The sequence below is a fragment of the Hipposideros armiger genome, unplaced genomic scaffold (genome assembly GCF_001890085.2).
Source record: "Hipposideros armiger isolate ML-2016 unplaced genomic scaffold, ASM189008v1 scaffold_539, whole genome shotgun sequence".
Taxonomy (NCBI): domain Eukaryota; kingdom Metazoa; phylum Chordata; class Mammalia; order Chiroptera; family Hipposideridae; genus Hipposideros; species Hipposideros armiger.
Window position 1 is genome coordinate 1,128,165 of NW_017731889.1, and position 22,853 is coordinate 1,151,017.

Sequence of the window (22,853 nt, forward strand, 5' to 3'; positions counted from 1 at the left end):
AAGTCACACTTCCTTTTCACCTTCACTGAAGCTTAAAACTTCGGGTGAATTAAGACCATGAGGTAAAAACAAACAACAGAACGGGAGCACAGACACCCACCGCCACCGCCACCGCCACCACCACCACCACCACCATCACCAAACCTTAGCTGAGCAGCTGCCTGTAACTATAACCAGCAAGGGAAGTGATGACCTAAGGGAGGAGTACACACAAGAAAAATCAGATGCAAGGTTCCTGCAGCTGACAACTTGGACTGCACTCTTCCAGACCAACCTCATAACAGATCAATTATTATTTTATCACAGGGCTTTTCAGAAATGATGCTGTTTCCTAAAAGATATAAACTATACCACAGGGGCCCCATAATGTCACTTTTAGATGTTTTAAGATGTATATTTAAATAAACACATATATAAGGTGTATATTTTCAGGTCTCTGGAATCAAAAATATTTCAATCTCTGCTCTTCCATCTCTTTGCTTTAGTGATAAATGTGAATATTTGCTAATGTGACAACCAGTGTCAACCAAGACAAGACTATCATCATTGGTGGACCAAGCAACTAGAGTTGAAAGACCCTGAATTCTAAATTTTCCTCAACAACCTATGCTGTACCCTACTTTTGAGTATTGTTAAATTCTACTTATTTTTACATATTACATGGCCACATTTTACTTAACATTTCATCTTATATTTAACCAAATATGAATGTTTTTGCAAAACTGTTCAGTAATTTTTAAAAAGCTTAGTTGGTAAGACAATTGCCACGGAGGAAATAAAGATGGTGATGCCATGTGAGTTATTGGGTGGTGGGGCAGGGCAAGCCCACTTCCAATGAAGCAGCCAGGGAAGACCTCAAAGGAAGTAACTTCGAAGAGCTGGGGTAACTGTTCTGGGAAGAGGAACCTGTTAACTACAACACCCTCAGGTTTGGCTTCAGCAGGGAGAGAAAGGAGGCCAGTGCAGCTGCAGTTTGGTGACACCATAATGACGCCATTCAGTTGTCTGCACTGAGAGACTTAGCTCCTTCTGGATATACCTGTGTCACAAACTGCACAGCACTCATGTGGTCTTCCATTAGTATTCACCCAAGGTGCTCTGGACAAGCCACCAGAAACAGAAACCCCTGTGGACAGAGGTTGCCTGACTTGCTACTCTAAATCACAGCTGAGTGACAACCAGAGCTGCTCTTTATCTTGATGGCTTCCTTATCATGCAACTGGGTGTGAGGCTTGGCTCTCAGGAATACATTCCAAGTGACTGAAGTTACAGGTGTGATCTAGAGGAAAAGGTTTTCTTCCTTCTCTTTCCCAGCTTCAAGGTCAAAGTCCCTCTTTATTACTTTTTAAAATAATTGAATGCTCATGAAATACTGCACAGTCATTTTTGACTACCAAGCAGAATGAACCCTAAGTTCCGCTATTTGTGATGGAGATGTAGGAATACTGACAGCCATGTCAACAGCTATGATTGCCGTGTGGTGGTTTATGGATAATAGCCAGCTGCTTCCCTTTTGGGGGTTTATCTCTATTTCTTAATATTTCTGCCATGAACATGTATAATTAAAGACGTCCATGCAAGAAAAATAAATATAAAAGCTACTTTGGTAGTGATAAAAACAAGCTCAATGCAAAAATAACATGCCATCTCTATCATTCCTGAAGTCCTCATAATTCTTTTCCTTCTCCTAAACACAACAACTTTAACAGTAAACTAACAACAAGCTCTCTGAGCAAGACTCAGAAAAAATAATATCTCAGGATCCCGGGACACAAAACAACCTTTATAACTTTGTGGTGCTTTCCACTTGCAAAGCCCTTTCACACTCATTATTTACTTATTTATAAATATTTTGCTCGATGCTAATCCCCCATCAAGCTGGGACAAGCTGGACTGGACAGGTCATGAGGACGGGTATCGGAAGACCTGGGTTCTCAGTCCCATGCTGCCACCTGCGGCATTGAGATTTAGGACAAGTCCCTGATGCAGGTGAGCTGCAGTATCCCCTGTTAAAATGGGATAAAAATGCTACTTCTGGGGTGGCCGGTTAGCTCAGTTGGTTGGAGCCCAGTGCTCATTAACACCAAGGTTGCCGATTCCGCATGGGCCACTGAGCTGCGCCCTCCACAACTAGATTGAAACAACTACTTGACTTGGAGCTGATGGGTCCTGGAAAAACACAGTTCCCCAGTTAAACGAAAAATACTACTACCAACCTTCTAAGACAGATAATGATGTCAAATTTCCAAACCTTAACCTGTAGCTCAGCAGGCGTCCGTCCATTTGTTCATTTTTCACAGGGCATGTATCAGTACCCTTACTTTACAGAGGAGAGAAAACATAGGTGCAGAGTTTGGGTGACTTGCCCAAAGCTACCCAGCTAACAGGAGGCAGAACCTACCCTCTAATTCTCAGTCCAACTGCCCTGCAAGCCTCATGGCTTCTGAGCACCAGCTGAGGATGAGTCTCGGAGCACCAAATCCCATATACCAGACTATATGCAGCTTACAGCTAGAGCTTTTATAATGCATAAAAGTATACTTGGGACAAATAATTGCTATTTTTATTTGAAGAACAACGTTGCATCCAAATTTTTCACTGCCACTGAGGAGATAAGAGTTTTGTCAATAAAGCCCCATGGGTGGCAGTGGACAGGCCCCATTTTCTTTCTGGTCCCCAGAGGAGCAAAGAGATGAGGGGGCGTGGAGCACAAGCAGCCCTATGCCTCTTTACCTGCAAATTTCGCATCTTGTTCTCCAGAAATCTGAGGCTTAAACCAATTCTTTGAAAGAGGTGAGGTAAAGACCATCACTTTTGCAAAGTTTTTTTATTAAGCTCTGCTGATCCGCTCCTCCCCAGATCAAACCTCCTCCTCAGATCAAACCAAGTATGGTTTTCCCAGGTGAAGACTAGCCAGCACAGGTGAGAAACCACTCCATGCACGGGTCCATAGGCTGGGCCAAAGATACTCCAATCCATGGCAGTCGAGAGACGCCCACCCCCAGCCTCCCTTATAATGTGCTCCTGCTGTATAATTCTTCAGCACAGCCTTTTGCACAGAGCTTAATACATGCCTGCAGCATTCACGCAAAAAGCTTTTCGCAAAAGCTTATTGTAATCCACAAAAAGATAATCTGAGGGACCAACTGAAGTGTTTTCCCCACTAAATTCCAAGTCCTTTCAGGGCACTGTCCGCTGCCCACTCACCTCGACGCACCAGGCTCAAGGCACACACTCAGTGTGTCGGATGAATCAATGAATGAACAGCCTCCATACAGAGCCTTGGGAACAGGCAGTCATCTGTATAAGATATTAATTCTCCCCAAAGCCTCAAAAAAGTCAATCAGTCAAAACAAATGACCCTTTCAGCCTGAAAAGTACCCACTCAGAGTCCAATTAGGAAAATGGGGTCTGTGTATATGCAAGCGTAGCATTTGCATTTGATTAATCCCATGAATTATCTAACAGATGCTAGAGAGATTTTCTTTCCTCCCTTTAGTTACTTCAGGTCCTTTCAATGTTGTGATTAGTTCTTGTGAGGGTGAAAAAAGTACAGACCTCTGAAAGGATGTCACTGCAAAACTATTAACACACCAGCTTATTTTATAAATTGAAAAACATGAAGATTCAGTAATTTGGGCAATTGGCTGAAAAGTCCTGGGCTGTGAGTTTTAGTCACTCGTCCACCCATCTCTTTTATTCATGACTAGCCAACTGCTGCTTAAGCTTCTGGGCTGTTTTTCTCCTTGTGGGATTGTGCCCTTGGGTGTTGCCATGGGAAAATGCGAGAATCAGATACCCCAAAGAGAATTTGCCTTCATGAAGGGAGCCCAGTGAGATGAAAACCACACAAACAAGAAAAGAGCAGGAAACATCCCTCCCACCCCTCCCCAGAGACAGTGAGGGGAGTGAGTGCAGGAGAAGTAGCTGTGGGCATGCTTGGAGCATGCGCAGGCTGCAAGTCCCCCACACCAACACCAGCTGTTTGTGGTGCCATCTGTTCCAGCGCGGGCTGCTTCCTCTTAATGGCCTTCCCTGAAGCCACCCGCTCGCTCTGTCGGACATGATCAGGTCACCTCAGCACTCTGCCCCAGCTAGACCTGCTGCCTGCCACCGTCTTCCCAACCCTCCAGCATTTCTTACAGGGCCACCAGCTCCAAGATGACACTGCATCTGTCAGGAGGCCCATTCTGCATTGGTCACTTGCTGTGCAAGTGAGGGCTGCAGTCAACCCACCTCAGACAGGCCCCGTGATGTCACAGCCTTTGGGCCCAGGGACGTTCCTAGCTACACGCAGGACACGCAGAGGATAGCTCTGCTCCATCCCTAACTGCCTACCTGCCCAGCTGTGAACTGTCCCAGGTCCTAGCCATGATTTCACCTGAATGCTCAAGCGCTGCCAGCATTCAGATCCAAACCCAGCCTGTCCTTCCTTCCTCCACAGGAGCTGAGCAAGCCCAGGAGCGTCTGACACACAGCAAGCAGCACGGGCCCTCACTGGCAATCCTGGGCCAGGAAGCAGAACCCAGGGACCGAAGGGCCTGTTATCAAGGTTGGAGTTTTTACTTAAGGACTCCTAAAGTCTTCATTAAAAAAATAAAAACAGAAAACAAGCCAACAGCAACAACAAAACCCAAATGCTTGCAAGGCAGCGGGCTCTCTCTATCACAGCATTCAAGCTGGTGCGTAACATTAACCTCGGCTCCCTTCTCCCAGCTTCTGTGGGGCTGACATCACCTCTCCTCTCCGTTTCAACAGTCTTCCTGCCATTGTCCCGCCCGGGCTCTTTTCACTGGCTCCTCCTTGAGTGGGGCCTGAGGGAGAGGACAATGTGAGTCCCCACCTTCGAACACAGGCTCCCGCCTCCGGGGAACACCAAGATGGCCCAATTTCTCTCCCACACCAATCCTTCCCTCTCGCATCTGTGTTGGGAGATACCCATCACTGGGGGCCACTTTCATGATTTTGTTGCCATCAGGATTAGCTGGATTAGGGGCTGATACATAAGGACCCCCTGGTGCCATGAGGAAGTTTCATCACCAGGTCAGCTTGGTGTGAACTATATTCTGTCACCACTGCTCCTTAGAGCCACCAAACAACGGGGGAGCGGGGGGACGAAGCAGGAAAAACAAATGCTTCAAGTACAAAAATACATGAATTGGTCGCAGCAATCAATCCCCCCGTTGTGCCTTTCCAAGGGCATGAGCCATTCAAGATGGTCCTTTCAAACAAGAAACCTACATGATTCTTATCTAATGGGTCTGATAGCTGTGGTAGGTGGGAGCATAGCTGCGAAAAGCACAGAGAAACTTTTAGCACTTTGCTAAAACCAGTAAAGCTATGCGGGAAGAGCAGCACTACTGGAAGCTTATGTTATGTTCAAGATCAACTAACACCTCCAGGATGGTCATTCCCATTTTTCTAAAGGACAAACACTATCCATACATCCAGTGGAAACCAACCCCCCTTTAATTTGAAGGAAAACAATGTGGGCAGGAGTAGGGGAGGAATGGGGGAGGGGAGAAGAGAACGGGGAGAAAAACAGAAGCACAAGTCTTAACTCCTTTTAAAAATTCACTGGAAGTTTTCCTCCCAGGAACTCATCTGGCCCATTCACCTACCCACAGCCCCATCCTGGCGGCTGCTCATGTGGGTTCTGCATGAAGTAAACACAACTTGTAGAGAAAGTAATGGGATTTCTGCAAGTGTGTGCGAGTGTGAGTGTGTGTGTGTGTGTGTGTGTGTGTGTGTGTGTGTGTGTGTGTGTTTTATAGAACAGTCTCTCTTGCACAGAACTGGGCTGTTCCATCAAAGCCGTATCTGTTATATTTCTGTCTTTCTCCTCTGTTTGGCGTATTCACCAACAAGAGAAAAGGAGGTAAGCTTTGGCGGCCCTGACCTGCAGCTGGAACACAATACTTTCACACAGCCCTGCCGACCCCTGACATAAATTTTACACCGCAGCTGGCATTTACACACTCAGCATTACCATATGTATAGCTGCTCGGTGCTAATTATGCTAATCACCTGTCTAACTCGCTGCTGCGAAAAATGGTTGTATTTAGCAGTCCAGTGCCTACCAATACAGCTTACTGTGTGGCTGAAATGTACATTCAGACGGCCCTGAATGGCAAGATTTTTCCACGTTGCTGGCTACATTCAGGCCTCAGAAAAATTTATTCAAGTCAACTGGTTTCGGTCCGCAACAAAAAAGTTACGAGAAAAAAGTGAGTGTGTTCTTGCCCTAACATTCTGGATCTGCTTGCAAGCAAAATGATAAATCAATTGGTGTGGGAAACAAAAAGGGAGAGAGATTTCTTTTGGGAGCCATGTGAAACTGTAGCCTATTAAAAAAAAAGGGGGGGGGAGGGTCATCCTATTCCCCAAATCTCTAGAAAGAGCAGTTAATAGATATTTAGTCCTAATCCCAAATCCTTCAAATTGCAAGCTTTGTTTGCAATTAAGCAAGGTATTAAACATGTGCAATTTTTTTTTCTGGATCATGTGTGAACTGAAATGATGGTATCATATTTTTTAAATTCATCATTTTTAAAACTTACTACAGCAATGCATAAACCTCATGGGGGAAAATCAGGTAAGAGGGAAAAGAAATTTCTTAGGCAGCTAGAAAAAATTGTTATTCTCTCTCTTAGAAAGCCTCTATTTAAAAAGACACTGAGTGATATTTACATATATTTTTATGAAATTTTCTGGTTTCCCCACTAAAGGAGCAAAGGAAACCAGGGAATGGGGGTGGGGAAGATTGGAGAACTCCAAACAGAAAAAGAAAGTGTTGGGAAGGGAGACAGAATGAAGAAGCCTACATTTTCCTGAATCTCGAAATCCCTGCTGTTTTCATCACTGTTTCTTATATTAATTTACCTTGATTATTCTACAGAATTGATTTCTTAAATCAGGATAATATTGCAGGTTGTCACAACAATTCCCCAAATTCAAACTGAAGCCCATTTCCTCCTAAACTCACAAAATATCTTCATATTAATTTTTTGAAACCCTGAATTTAGTCAAGGTAAGGACTGCTTAGTATTATATTAGATTATTTGGATGTACAGATAACATCTAGGCATCCCAATTTCCTTGAATTGCCTGCAGGAGTGGCCAGTTTCTTTCTCACTTCTAAATGATCATTATTAGTAGATTATTTACTTAAATTTTGAAACTGGGAGGCCATTGTTTTGCAACATATCTTGGCCTACCTCCCCCAGTGCTACAAAACACCAGAGCAGCTTTGTGATATGTCTTAGGTTTACACACAGAAGGTGCACCAACCCAGCAGGCTCTCTCAGACATGGGGGGGTTGGGGGTGGGGGGGTGGGGTCCGTGAAGGACGCTGACCTCGCCTTTCCTTGCTTGGCTCACCTTTCAATTTAACTCACAGCAGAGGAAAGGGTGATGCTCACAGAGGATGCTATGAAGTCAGCAGCTTTCTCACTATCAGCACCCTCCTCCCTGTTCTGTTCAACATTTAATAAACTTCTCTGACCCAGTGAAGCAACATTATCCAAGCCACATCTTGCTCTCTTTGACATCCCTATTCAAGCTGCTTTTCTTTGCCAGTCCAAAGCATTAATTCATCTGTAGTTCCAAATCTTGACTGCGCAGCCAAAAACACAAACGACACGACCACTACTGTGCTCACTGCCTAGCAGAGGGTTTACCCCTCATTCCCTCCCAATCTCTCCCTCTTCTTAAATAGGAGATGGACCACCCTGCCTCATGGCACAGAGCAGTGTTTACATTGCAGTACTTGACTGTGTAATACATCTGGCATTTTTGGGCAGGATTCCTGAGCTAGGGGCCAGAAGCCCTTAAGCAATGATTTAAGGGGAAAAAAATCATGCACATTGGCTTAACAAAGCCCACTTCCAGTTCCTTCTGCTTACTTTTGTAACACGTTTCATCAATAACTGAAAACTATCTTGCTGATAAACTGGGGAAATTGACTGTTTCTGTTCATTTATCCTAACCAACAATAATAAATAAACCTTGTGCTGTGGCGCGGAGACTCGCCTCGCACTGGCTTCACCACTGCAGCCAGTGGTGTTTCGGGACCCACATGCAGTGTAGACTACATGGGCCAACTCACACCTGGGTTTCTGGATTAGAAATAAGGTCCTGACTCCACATTATAAATCTTGCCAACAACAAACTTGTCATTCATTAGCAAGTACCTGACTGCCCACCAACGACAGTTTCCCTAACACATGACGGCTGTTTTTCCAACTATACGCTAAACCCAAATAGAACAAAATAGTCACAGTCTTGAAGGGATCGAGGACAGGATGCAACTTTCTGTACATCCAACTCCTTCCTAAAAATCTCCACAACAGTCAAGCAGTTTCTTAATGGCAGTGTTCCTTTTTGGAAGGCTAATTATTTCTGTCATGCCTAAAGATACATGTAGTAAAACAGGTACTGCAGTGTAAAGAAATAAACAACCCTATATCCAACTTAAGGGAGAGAAAAAAAATCCAGTCAGTGTTATCATAAAGCACCCTAATTCAGAGTTTGGAAGCAAAGAACAAGTAATAAAAGTATTTATGTTTTGATGACCCTGATGAGATCTGTATAGTCAAGGAAGGTTCCCGCTGAGAAAACTCCCAAGGGGCTCCCTCCTTCTGAGCCCCCAGAAGTGCAGTCATAAGCAAAGCCCGCTGCTTTCCAGGACTCTCATGGGGATGGACCACCTCATGCCGTGGGAGTTGGCCAAAAGTTGGAGAACGAAATCTGTCCTCTCCCATTCCCTTTGGCTTTGGTGGTAGTTCCATCCAGGGAAAGCCTGGAGTAGGGCACCTGGGTTGGGATGTCATGGTTTACATTTCACCTACCATCTCAGAAATGCTACGGGGCCCGATTCTTCCACTATTTCATACAACACATTAAGCACAGGGGACCAAGACTTACTGCACACTTCACTTGTCAATGGATTCTACAGTTACCTCAAAAGACCATAAAAAATGCCACGACTCTTCAACAGGGGAAGCACGTCTTCTGCTGATAAAACCCCATCAAATTCAGTCTTGGCATCAAGCCTCACCAAGATAAGAACCCCAAGGATGCAAATGGCAGCTCTGCATCTAGTATGTTTGAAATAATACATTTTCTAATTCCATCCTGTCAGTCTGTGATTAACCAGATTTACTACCATTTCAGATTACACCCTTGTCAATCCAGAGATCCACTGGGAGGAAATTAGTTGGGCAGTTCAGGAGTAGGTGGGTAGGAGGAAGGGCAGGAGGAAGAGAAGGGAGGAGATAGGGGAAGATGAGCAAAGGGATAAAGGGTGAAGGACAATGGAGGAGGGAGAAAAGCAGAAGGGATGCTGGGTGTCAGTGAGGGGCAAAGGAGATCGTATTATAATAATAGAATCATACGGGTATGACGGTTCTTTAGGGATGTCTCACATAGCTGGAACTCCCTCAACTTTTTTTCAAAATGTTATCAAAATAGTGCTGAGTTAAAATACTATATGTCTGTAAAATGGCCTCTATTAAAATCTGGTCCTCTTTAAAATACCTTAAAGATATTTCCATACTTGTTTTACAAGCTAAAAATACTTTAAAAATCACACACACACAACACACCACACACACACACACACACACACACACACACACTCCGCCCCACGAGAGAAGACTAATCTGGTCCTCTTTAAAATACCTTAAAGATATTTCCATACTTGTTTTACAAGCTAAAAATACTTTAAAAATCACACACACACNNACACACACACCACACACCACACACACACACACACACACACACACACACACTCCGCCCCACGAGAGAAGACTACCCTCAGTGGCTAACCGTAGACAGACTGCTGTCACAAAGTGGGGGCAGCCATGAAAGCAGCCCCTTCTGCTGCAGAACTGTGACCCACCCCCCTACCCCAACACAAGAAGAAGGGCAGACAAGTTACAGCTCAGCCAGAGTGGACAGAACCCTGGGGTCATGGGGAGGTCAGCTTTGAGGGAGAAATCCCAATGAAACATAAACATGGCATTGTGGAAACCAGACAAATCTCCCATAGTTTGTCCAGCCAGCGTTAATCTCGCCATCAGCTGTGGCGCATAATCCAAACACAAGGATCCGGCGGTTCATACATCTGGAAGCTGTCATCTTCTGGGGCCTCCAAGCGGCGCTGCGCGCATCGGAAACACCCCATCGCCCAACCTGGCTTCTCAACTTGTTAGAGGGTTAGAGAGGCAGGCAGCAGAGACACACAGAGGACTCACAGGGTCAGCTGCCCTGAGGAGAAGGCACCTGAGGCTATTTATTATTTTTAAAGCGATTACTGTTGGGTGTTAATTTTTTTTATCATTTTTCTCTAGATGAAAGAAATACCACAACTGCTTCCAGCTGCATGTATATGCCCAGGACTGAAATCTAATCAATACCCATCCAATAAACAGATTCTTAATTTTTAAAAGTGCAACAGGGAACCGAGGAGCAGAAAGGAGCTGCATTGCACTGTTTTCCTGTCCCTTGTGAAATGCACCCAAACTAACAGCCCTGAGAGCAGAAACTGGGTGATAACCTTGGAAAGAGCAATAAAAGCAGAGCCCCATCTCCCCTCTTTCTGGCTGATATGCCTCAGTCCCTCGCTGTCCCTTTGGTCCTGCTGCAGAAGGGCACCTGGGAAAAGCCATTAGTGATAGAAACATCTAGAGGAGAACTGAACCACCAAAGAGCTAATAATGTACCAAGTGGGTTCCGAAAGGGGCTGTTATTCCAATATGAACAAAGTCCAGTGGTGTCTTTCATTGCTTTTTACAAAGTTACCTTCACACTAAAAAAAAACCCTTCAGCCTACTATAGTTGAAATGCAACAACATCTATCTGCAAAATTAAGTTACCTGAGGGGAAAAAAATGTATTTGAAAATAAAGCTTTTTTTTTTCTTCTATGGCCTACCCCCCACCCCACCTTGTCATGGTGTCAATTTGATTTTTGATGTAATTCTCAGAAAAATAAAAAATTTAAATTATTAGAATGGGGGAAAAATTAAATAGTCAGTAAATATGGGGATAGGGTGGGCAAATTATCTTAAAGAATACATCTCTTTTGTATTTACAGCAATATACATGCAGTCACAACTCCATCATACTAAGTCTTCCACTGCATTGCATGGGTCTGCCAATCAGAGTCTATTATCTAAACCAGTGGTTCTAAATTGGGCAATTTTGTGCATACCCCCCCACACACACACACACACACACACACACACACACACACATATTTGGCAATGACTAGAAACATTTTTGGTTGTCACAGTGGGAGGGTGCTACTGGCATCTAGTGGGTAGAGGGCAGGGATGTTGCTACATATCCCACAATGCACGGCAAAGCCCCAAAGTGGAGAATTATCCAGCCCAAAACATCAATAGTGAGAAAACTTGCTATAGGGCCGGCCGAGCACTGCGTTGGTTAAGAGCTGGCTTGGGATGCCAGCTCTGAGCAGCAGGGCCCCGGTTCAGATCCTACATGGGGGCCAGTGACACTGCCCTCTATAGCTAGGATGGTGAACAACAGCTCAACCTGGAGCTGAGCTGCCATGAGTCGCCGGCGACGGCGTAGGCTGCAGCCCCTGCTGCAGTGGGCTGCCATAAGCTACTGTGTGTGGCTGGCAGCCAGCGTGAGCAGCTGCCAGCCAGTGTGAGCTGCCAAGAGCCGCCGTGAGCGGCCGGCCGTCCAGAGGCCGGCGACCAATCTGCCTCACCTGGGAAGAGCGCAATGATAATACCAACATGGGCCAGTGAAGCAACGTCCTCCACAACTAGACTGAAGAACAAAAAGGACAGCAACTTGTCTGTTCCCCTGCCCCCAATTCACCAATAAAATCTTAAAAAAAAAAAAAACTTGCTATAAGCTGAAAAGGGTGGTGAAGCTCAGTGATCTCCTACACTCACCAAGGACACCGAAAGCATAATGCCAGCAAGATAGGTAGTACAAACTTGAGAGCACTTATAAACATCAAGCAGGCATTTTAAATAAACAAACAAATAAATAAATAAATAAATAAATAAATATCAAAGCCACAACTTGTGTCCTCCCTTGATACTGGCCTCCAGAGATGTTAATAAACAAGGCAATATGGATTCATTTCAAGGCTGTTTGCCTTTGCAGTAAAGGAGACCAGGGGCAAGCTTTGAGGAGAAAAAAAAAAGTCTCCAAGAGATAAATGAATGTTCTGTCACTGGGATAGCGTGACAACTTGTGCCTGAGAGGGATGGGATGAGAGGGGGGTAGATATTAAGGGAGACAGGAGGATAAAAATGCTAAGCACAAAAGAAAGCCAACAGGGAAATAGGCAAGACTAAAAATAAAGCATTTCCTGTCTGTGCCCAGAAAGGTGAGATCCAGGCAAAGTGCTCTGGTACCAGGGAGGGCATCAGAGGCCAAAAAAGCTAGTGCAAATCATGACACAGATAAAGGTTGATTTAAAAAAAAGAGAGAGAGCTGGCAGCACCCCCAGCCAAAAGTCCTGCATCAGAGACCTTCCTGCCATGTGGCTGGACCTTCAAGCCTCAAGGCTCCCTACCTCACCTGAGGTTCCAACCAAAGGCAAGCACTGGGAGGTCCCCGGGAGGCCACGCATGTCCTCTGACCCTTTGCCAATGCTATTCCTTCAGCACGGAATGCCCCATGACCCCCACCACTCCAGCCCCTGTGTTTGGCTCAGGGCCCCCATCACTTGGGGCTGACCAGTTCAGTGGTCTGTATGCCTGCTGGGTGGATGTCCCCTAAGGGCAGGGATACTGGCCTTTTATCAACATCTCTCTGGAGCTTCCTGCAGTGTCTATCTAGAGAGAGCAGGCATTGAGAATAGGTGCTGAATATTTTTACTTTTAAATAACAATCTCCCTGGCCTTGCTGCCATCGGTGTGTGTTTCAGTAACAGCAAATATCCAAGACATCATTCCACATTTTCTTCTCCCAAACTTCAGAATTCCATTCACAAGTGAGTTAAATTTGACATTTTTGACTTGCCCTAGGACCCAAGCTAGCATCTAATGGACATTGACAGTTTCTTAAAAGGCAATCTAGTATGAACGTGTTAACAACGGAATCAAAGAGTTCTTATCACCATTGCCATAAAAAATGAGACAATCTTCTTTATCTAGCTTATACTGGTCTGCACATTATGGCTAGTGTATTTATAAAGCCACAGTTCCCCCAGCATATTAAACAAGGCATGAAAGTCAAATCAAAGGATACCTTTCATTTGGTGGCTATGTTAAAAAGATAACATTATTTTGGTAGATATGAGCATGAATGTAGTAAGTCTATGTGCATACACAAACACACAGGCCAGTGGAGATATATGCATCTACTTAGGTATATGTATTTATTTGTGTGCGTGTGTGTATAGTATGTAATCTTCAGTTGCTTAATTTTGTGTATATATCTGTGCATATATACATGCCATTTTTTTAAATCACAGGAAAAACAGCATTTTTTCAAACTGTCAGCATTTCTCCTGTCTTAAGATATCTTACGCTTTCCTCTCTTCTCTTGCTTTTTAACTAGGGAAATATGCAACCTCCATTCATTTGGTTTATTTAGTGTAGTAGCAAGTACCCTGTGTTTACAGCCAGAACGTTTACAGTCCCTATTAAGAAAACACCATCTAATAAACTTCTTTGCTGATAATGATGAGGAATTTATCTAAGAGATTAAAGTGCAAAATTAGCCTAAATCCCGAGTTGTTACTCATTTTACTCTACTATAGTCTAAGACAGCAGTGCAATTCTAAGTACAGCAGTGCAGTACTCCTCAAAATAAATGCTCACACTACTTGCTGGCTGATATGAACACTAAGCTACATATATCATAAACAAAACCTCTATTTTGACCTTAAATTAAAACTATAAAATGGAACGGTGGCCTCCCTGGTGAGGTTTACTCGCATTTATGAAAATGTTGCTTCTATAGGGGAAGAATCTAACACAGTGAATGAATGAATGAGTTAATGAATGACAAATTAAAGTCAACAGGAGACCAAGTTGGCTTAAGTCATGAGTAGTCAAGGCGGTCATGGTGACACAGAAAATCCATAGTTTATCATATAAAATGGGATAATAATTCTGTTATTATATATATTACATAAGCTATCATGTTGTAAAAATAAATACATAGCTACTTTATTGAGCTGTAAGGCATGTGACACTAAGTAATATACGGTAATGGTAGTTGCTCAACAAGTGATAGTATTGAGTAGATGATATTTGGCAGAAGAACCAGTGGGACCCACTGAAACAAACAAAACAGAAATGGTGAGGAAAACAGCTCAGAGGGCAAAAGCAGGCAAAATGAGCCTCGTGTCTTAGGTGTGTCATTCCCTGACACTCTCTCACTAAGATGGAGCCCTGTGGGAGCATTTTCTCCTCCTTCCAGGAATTGAAATGAGTTGTGTAATGCAGAAACATAGTTTCTTCTAGAAATATACAATGTTAAGAAAATAAAATCACATTTCTTCTCTTCAAACTTATTATAGGTCTACTGAAAAGTCCTCCTCAAAACAACAAAAAATGATCTTGTCTTCACCTTCACCAACACCCCACAAAACTGTTGGACCACATGGTATAAAGTGAACATGTGAACAGAGCTGGGGGTTCCCTCTGCTCATGTCATCCCTTGCTCTGTCCTAGAACCTATGGTGGCTCCCAACAGCCTAATCAATCCCATCATTTCCAAACTAGAGCCCTCCTGGTCCAGGGCCCACCTGAGCTACTGCACCCTATTCCTACTGGGAGGGAGGCAGGGCTCCCACTGCCATCTGACCACTCAGTTTTGGCCTTCATTTTGGGCCTCTGCCTGACCTCCTTTTTTGAGTTCCTTCCCAGAACTCCCTCCTCCCTCCTCTCTCCAGGTCACCCTGGTTTGCCTTACCACCTCCAAGGAAAGAAGCTTTTCTTTTTTTCTTTTTTTTTCCATTTAACTTTCTCAGTCCACTTTCTGTGAGTTCAAATTTAGAGCAGGTCCATTTAACTCTGGTAGTTTAAGTCCATGAATTTGTGCTCAGGGAATGCCTCCCACGATTTGATATCCCTGCACATTGCTAGGAATGTTACAGGTGCCCAGTAAGCTTGCTGCTAAGACATCATAGATGGTGAATAAAACCCTTCTTTTCTTTACCAACGACACTGAAGTGCTGAACTGAGGTAAATTAACACCCGTGGATACTATCCAAATGACACTTTTGTATTAATTACCAAGGTACTTAAGGCAAGAATGTTTTCTCGTCTTAATTATTTGGACTATTATTTTAATTGTCACTTCTCCACTAAAGACTCTACCATATGCTTGCAAAGCACTTAAGCTGAATCTTCACAAAGAAAAATTAAAAAAAAAAATTTTCCCAAGGTTAGTTTTCCAACCGCATTCTGAAAGGAATCCAGTATGCATGTAACTTACTTAGGCTTCCAAATTTTGTCTTAGGTGTAGCTTTCATTAGGAATACTCCACATATTCTGGTTTCAAGTATCTACATAATTAGCTCAAATCCCTCCCCCCCATCCCATTTTAAGAGAGACCCAAGGCAGTGTTTAGAGATTAAAACGCTTCCAAATCGCAAGACTGTCACTTTCCAAAAAGAATTAAAAGGCATCCAACAGAAAAAAAAAACAAAACCCAAACAAAAACAAACAAAAAAACTTGTATCACCAAAAGAATGTAAAATGTTTGTCGGGGGAGAGGGATGTTTGTCGGGGGAGAGGGGGTCTACTTTAAATTTACAACTGCTTAAAAAAAAACAAGCTTCAAGAACCCCCCCCCCGCCCGCCCCCCGACAAACTGAGGAATGCAGATAAAAGGCTGGCAGAACCCCTTGGAGAGCTCCTGTGGCCCCTCCCTCCAAAACCGCTTTCTTAAAACACATTTCTTCATTCAGCCTGCAAAACGCAGCCTTTCCCCAGAATAATTCCATTTAAAAAGCCCCCACCCGCGAAGAAACATTAATCTACTTTGCAAACATGCGTTCCAGTCAGTGCTTTACTGTTTTTTTTTAACTCCTTCCCCCATCCCCCCACCCCTTTTTTTTTGTACCTTGAGACAAATGTTTTTTTCCCGCGAGTTGAAAGCTGTCCAAAACCAGGACCACACACGCCGCCGCCTCCGCAGGCCCGCGCTGCTCCCGCCCCCCGCCCTCCCCACGGCGGCGGCCACGGCCGCCGGGGGCGCGCACACTCCCTCAAGTCAGAGGGGTGGCCTTTCCCTGCCCCCCCTTCTTTCTCTTTGGACGCGGTGGGTGGGGGTGGGGGGACGGAAGCCGAGGACCAGAGCCAGGAGCCGAGTGGCCTGCCTGTGGCCGCGTCTCTGGGCGCGGCGGAGGCGGGCGGCGGCGGCAGCGGCTGAAGGCCCCGAGGCCCCCGGCCGTGCAGTGGTCCGTCCCGCGGAGAGGCCCCGCGCCCCCGCCCCCGCCGCTCTCTCCCACAACACCTAGCACAGCGCAGCGCCCCGAGTAGATTACAGCGCGGCCTTTGTCGGGCGGGCCTGGCTCCGGGCCAGGCGCCCAAACAATAAACAATTCCCCCTGGTGCAGGGCAGGGGTTTTCGCTCGTCACCGAAAGGCCCTAGGTGTACGCTGGCAAATATCTTTATCAATTGGAAGAAAGGGTAGGAGCCCGGGGTGGGGAACGGGAGGGCGCCGCACCCGGCGCTGGGTCTCTTACCTTCCACCCACAGTTCCTCCACGTTGGTCTCCAGGTTAGCTGCCTTTAATCCCACAGCGAAGGCCCCAAATATGAGGAGGCCCACAACCAAGAATTTTCCGCAGTTTTTTTGAATGTAACAACCCAGTTTAAATAAGAGTCTTTGAAACTTCGCTCTCAGCCACAGCGGCGCTTTCCGGCCAGTAGCTTTCCCCTGAGGATGAAGCAAAAAGGAGTGGTGAGCGCCGGGGAGTCACAGCCCGCGCGCCCACGCTCGCTTGCGCGCACCCGCCCGCGAATCCCGCGACAGTGGTGGAGAGTGCCCAGGAGGCTGGAACCCTGGCCAGCACGGGAAAACGCGAGCGGCTTGGGGGTGGGGGGGCATAAATGAAAAACGGGCTGCAGCGTGGGAGTTGCACCTTGGCGACAGCAGGGGCGCCCCCACGCGTGACCTGTGCAGCACCTTTGAATGCGACAGGGGAAGCTGGGGGGGTTGGGACGCAAGAACAACGTGAAGGGGAAGCTGAGGCACAGAGCACAGAAATCACTCAACACAGGCGATAGCCACGCGGGCTTGGTAGGGGAGGGGCTGGGTAATCCTGTGATGGAGCCCAATATTTATGAACCAGCAAAGGTCCGCTCCCTTCCCCGCAAATCCTGCCCGACCCTTCACTCCTCTCTGGTGCCCTGGCGGGGACGCGGGCTGAAGGGCGAGCAAGCTTTGGGAACAATGTAGTGCGGGATCCCCCATCCTGAGCCCTCCCGGCGTGGAGGTAAGGGGATCCACGTGCTGAGCGCGGCAGCCGAAGCTAACTCGGGATCCATTTCCATTGCGTTAGGAGACGCTGTGTGAGTTGAATTAGGAAGTGGGGCAGCCATCTGCAACTTACGACAATATTTGTGATCGGAAGAGGGCAGCCACATGGATCTTTCCCTCCTCTCCCTTCCCTTCGGGTTAAACGTAAAAAGCAGCGGAGTGCACAGGGAAAAGGCCCAGGCCGGCACAGGCGGGGGTCCTGGCTGGGCGCTGGCTGCTCCCGGCGGCGGCGTTTCCCCGGCGCTGGCCGCGGCCCGGGCGGGCCCCCGTCTGGGTGCTCGCCTTCTCCGGATTCCACACATTTCAGCGAGCCTCGTAAACACAATGAACCCCGCCGCTCCGCAGACCCGGACCAAGGATTTAAGGTGGCAATTTGTTTACAACTTTCCCTTTACCCCTAGGCTCTGATAAGAGCTGGCTCAAAAACTGGAAAACAAGAGGTGAGATGCCCTCTTCCAAGGATAGTTTTTAAGGGAGCAGAGATTTCATGCTCAACAAAAGCAAAACCGGCTGCCAAAAAAGGAAACCACCTTTATTCCGGCTCCCTCCCCCCCTTCTACTCTCCGCCTCTCAGTACTCCGCCTCCCCTTCCAAGATGTTAAGAAATGTGGCAGCATTACAGGGGTTTGAGCTGCAAATAGGGGCAGGGGCGCGGGAGGAGGGGACACCAAGGCAGGGGGCGCCGGGCAGTGCCGCTCTGCGGCCGCCCTCGAGGTGGTCCACTGTGGACCGCTTTCCAGTGCTCCGGGAAAGGCATGCTGGGGAGGGCGCGTACACACACACACACACACACACACGCACGCACACGCACACCCTCCACCCCCTGCGGACCTCAGACAGCCCCTTCCTTCCAGGACCTGAGGGTGGGTTTGAATTTTTCAATCCCCGCTTGTCTGCTTCTTTTCCTGAAGAGGTGTGTGCGAGTGTGTGTGGTGTGACGCGCGCGCGCGCGTGCGCGCGCGCGTGTGTGTGTGTGGCGGGGCTATCCCAAAGAGGAAGAGGAGGGAGGAGAGAGTGGGAGGAGAGGAGCGAGTCTGAAATGCACCTTGGAAATCTGCTCCAGAGCGAAGGCGGCGTCGCAGTAGCTGGGCCGGTGCAGATAGTCCCGGTCCGGCGCAGCGTGGCGGCGCAGCCCCCCGGTCCGTCTGCGCCTCCCGCCGCCGGCCGGCCGGCCCGGAGCTCCGCTGTAGCTGCCGCCGCCGCCGCGGTCCTGGGGCTCCGCGGCATTACCAGCCGAAGCCATGTTGCCGCCGCCGCCGCCGCCGCGGGAACCGATGTTTCCCGGGCGGCCCGGCGTGCTGCTGCGGGCGCCCGGCGCGCCCCGGCGCTGGGCTCGCGAGGACGCTGCTGGCCGCCGGCTGTTCGGGCTGGGGCTCCGGTTGACAGACCTGCTGCTGCTGCTGCCGCTGCTGCTGCTGCTGCTCACACAGCGGGCGCTGCTGCCGCTGCGGCCGCGGCCGCTGCCGGGGAGTCAGACCCTGCGCCTTCCATTGCCACATTGCGCGGGGGTCCCGAGGTCTCTGCGGCCGCCGCTGCCCACATCCAGTTCTCGGGAGCGCGAGAACCGGCGCGCAGAGCCAGCCTGTCCTTCGGGCGCTCGCTCGGCGCTCCTCGAGGTCCCCAACTCCCCCTACCCGCCCCCCGCCCCGCGCAGCGACCCCTTCACTGCAGAAAACGCCAGCAAATCCCCGCCGCTCCTGCCGGCCTCGCTGGCTCCCTCGGCGCCTCCCGGGTCGCCCGAGCAGTCGCGGAGGACAGGCGCAGAGCCGCTGCCTCAGGGTCCGTGGGTGCCCGGCGGGTCTCAGCGCTGCCGGGCCGGGGCAGCCGCCGCTGCTCCCGCGGCGGCTGCTGCTGGCGGTGGCGGCTCCTGAAGTTGCTGCTTGGGCTGCTCGGGCTGCTCGAGCTCTGGCTGCTGGGCTCGCGGTGGCTGCTCGATCCCGGACTCTGCTTTCTTGTGCTCCGCGCCAACCCGCTGGACCATTCTGCCCCCGTGCAGCGCGCCTCTCTCGCTCCCGGGACTTGGGGACTCCGCTCTGTGTGTGTGCAGCGGGCAGCGGCCGCAGCAGCTCCTTGATTCAATAGATGAGATGGAAGAAGAAAAAAAAGAACTCTCTCCATTTGGAGAAAGAGGAGGAGGAGGAGGGGAGGGGGTGGAGGGGGAGAGCGAGCGAAAGAGAAAAAGGCTGGAGCTCCCGCCCCTGGGGCTGTCAGATGGCTTGGGTTTCTGCGACGCGATTGGCTCACGGAGGGCAGAAATTACTCAGCAAACATGACTATTATTAGCTGCTTAGCAACAGCTCACCAAAGTAGAGAGACCACCCAGGTAGGCAACCCCAGTGTGTGCATCCCCGGCTTCGGGGGGAGCCTCCGAGAGCGCCAACCTTCTCGCATGCAATACTTCCATTAAGGAATGCTCTCTCCCCCCTTTCTTTTTTATTCCTTTTCTTTTCATCAGTGTCTTCTTTTTGTAGACGCTTTTTGAGCGCGCACACACACTCACACACACACACAAACACCCACGAGCATTTGCCTCGCGATAGACACGGGGGGAAAATGTAATATTTTTTTAAGCGCTTAAACAATTTCTGAAATTCCTCAAAGAAAACCGTTTCAGAGGCACCTTGGCCTCAAGCTGCAGCAAATACTGGGAGGTCCGGCTTGAATTCCCAGGCCTGCACCAATAATGACAGGGTGGTGGATAGTGCGCCAGTATGTGCCAGATTTTTTTTCCTCCTCTTTTATAACTAAAGAGAAGACTTAGGCTCTCACAGGGAACAACGCCCAACATTAAGATAAACAAAATGGAAAGTTAAAGAGGAAAGTAAGGACGTTGGGAAAAGCAACCCTCTTAAGATCCGTACCCTCGCGCCCCCCCCCACCCCCCCGCCAAACCCTACGGCAGCATAGTCCTGGTTTGAAGGAGGCAGTGTTTTATAAACGTGGAATCCAGACACTGAGGCATTCTCATGGAGGCAGGCGTTTTTATTTGAATCTTTAACGTGACATATGTAAAAGAGAAACAGCAGAATCCTTTTAACAACCCGGAGAACCGAAATTGTTTTCTTGAGAAAGAGAAGTTATCCTAACTATTGGATTAATTTGGGCTTAGCCACTCTCCTCCCTTTTTTTTTTAACCACGTCCTTATTTATTTAAAGTCTTTTAAACTTTTATTTCAAGAACTGGTACGCATCCTGTTATATTTAATAATAGCGTGACGTAGGGGAGAATAAAGGCTTTGATGTTGGATTCATTCGAAACAAATTGTGCGCTGATTATGAGGACTTGTCTGGACACTGCGGCTAGTGTCACCGAGACATCCCGGGGCTTCACTTCCCGTTGGGGAAGAAAACACGCGCCTCTTTGAGGTGGGTCCTGAGGCCATAGTCAAATTAAACTGTCTACATAGCTTCACTTTTTATTTAAAAATAATTTTTTGGACAGTGGAATTTGTTTTTCTTACATTTGCAAGTTAAGTTCCTCCCTGAGATAGGATCCAGACCCACAAGCCCTCGATTCTGCCGTATTTTAGTATGTTTTTTCTTTATTTCTTTTTTAAAAACGGCGTTGAACTACAGATGGACCCACAGCAGGAAGAAACTGACTGAAGCCGTGAAATGGGGCCGTGTGGCTTTAAGATGCACACGGTGTGTGTTCATTGAAAAAAAAAGAAGAAAGAAAGGAGAGGAAAGAAAGAAACCCAGATGGAAAGGGGGAGGAGCGGCTTAGAAGGTGGAGCCCACGCGGCCACGTGACCCAGGGCCGGGCTGGCGCGCGCTCAGCGGCCGGGAGGCTTATTACGCGCGCGCCCGAGTTCCGGGACTCCCCGCGTCCGCGCGGTCCCAGTCAAGGAGGTAGGGAAGTCGGTGCGCTCTGCTCGTGCCCCGCGGGCTCCAGATCTCCAGCGCTGCCTCCCGGGAGCCCAGGCGAGGCGCGCGCCCCGCCGGCGCGGACGGACGTGCCGGACGCGCCGTAGTACATTCCTGAAGGCGGTCCGGCCCCCTTACGTTGGCCAATGCCCGCACGGCCTCCCCCTGGCTGACCAATGGGTGAGCGCACGGGTTCCTTTCCATTCAACCACCCAGCGGCCGCGGCCGCGGCCCCGGCCAGGACAGGACAGGGACTGCAGCGCCGCCCGTCCGCCACCCGGTCGGCCCACGAGGCTCCCGTGGGGGGCCTGTCGGCCAGTCCGCCCTCTTCCTTCCTCTTCGGCTCCCCCTCTTTCTTTCTTTTTCCTTCCTCTTGCACCTCTTTCTCGTCCTCCGGATCTCTCTGTTCCCTACCCAGCCTCACCACCTTCCTTGTATAGCTTTTTCTCCTTCCTGGTCTCCCTGGGAGACCCTACCCCGGATCCCGAACCGGCAAAACGTGTGCAGTACCCCGGGGCGGGGTAGGGTGTCCTGTAGAACACAGCGAGGCAGAGAATAAGTGTCTGAGGGTGTTCAAGAGATCTGGAGGAGCGGACTAACCGGCCAGCGTGGAAATTCAAAACTCCGAAGGAGCACGTGATTTTGTGAGCGGCGCTGGGAAAGGCTGCTAAAATCCAGAAGGGAAGACGAGCACCGTCCAATGTAAATGATACTACGTACACTGATAAATAATATCGCAGGAAAATTGGGCTCGACACATAGCAAGTTTAATCTTTGAACAAAATTCTGATCTTTATTGTTTGATAAATAGCAGAAATCAGGAAAGGTGATTTAAAGTTCTAGCTTTTTTGTGAATAATTCTGCAAACGTTTCAAGTCAAACCATTTCGTGCTTGCCGATGGAAATTATTTTTTTAAAGTCTTGAGGGTGGTACTCCTAGTTTTCCATGTCAGTCTTTTTATATTTGAGGTGTGCTTTATGGCAAGGGAACCATGTAGCCATAGGTTGCTATGTTTGTCGTTTCAAATTTCTTTACAACGTTTTAGATCAAATTATTAGCTTTTCCTCCCAATATTTTATGTATAGTAATTTCAATATACCTACTTGGATTATAGAATTCTAAAATGAAATTATAGGCTATGTACGCACACCCTAACCCTAACCCATTACTCGCCGCACGCAGCTGCATATCCTCTGGTTCTGGCTGCTGCTACATGTGCACCATTTCAATGGCAACGCCTATTCCACTCGGGCTCATTTCCCTCGGTTTGACTTAATTCGTAAACGTTTTGAACATTGATCTCCGGGGTTTTCAGCGCCCTGAGCCCCCTCACCCGCTGTTTGATAGGTTAACTTTTCAGCATCTCAGACAATGGTCCCGGCCTGAAAATTCTACCAATCGGTTCCAGAACGCGGTCCCCAGCCTGGGCTCTAACAAGCGCTATCTTAATCTCCCCACCCCCACCCGCCGCTTTCCCTGTGGTCTACTTTTTTC

The 22,853-nt window shown here is 48.1% G+C and overlaps 1 protein-coding gene across 7 annotated transcripts in view; it reads right to left on the minus strand.

Moving 5' to 3' along the window:
• The window catches only part of PTCH1 (patched 1), a 69,648-nt gene that overhangs the window by 42,328 nt on the left and 4,467 nt on the right, over nt 1-22,853 (minus strand). For 2 of the 7 annotated variants that reach the window (XM_019668802.1, XM_019668801.1), the window contains exons 1-2: nt 18,537-19,635; nt 16,696-16,888 (exon numbers count right to left, since the gene is read on the minus strand). In XM_019668802.1, the coding sequence (XP_019524347.1) occupies nt 16,696-16,888; nt 18,537-18,734 (391 nt within the window). In that variant the 5' untranslated portion in view covers nt 18,735-19,635. Of the gene's footprint in view, nt 1-16,069; nt 16,146-16,695; nt 16,889-17,564; nt 17,845-18,322; nt 18,474-18,536; nt 19,636-22,853 lie in introns of those variants that run through there. The other 5 variants (XM_019668807.1, XM_019668804.1, XM_019668806.1 and 2 more) reach the window with 5 other exon arrangements.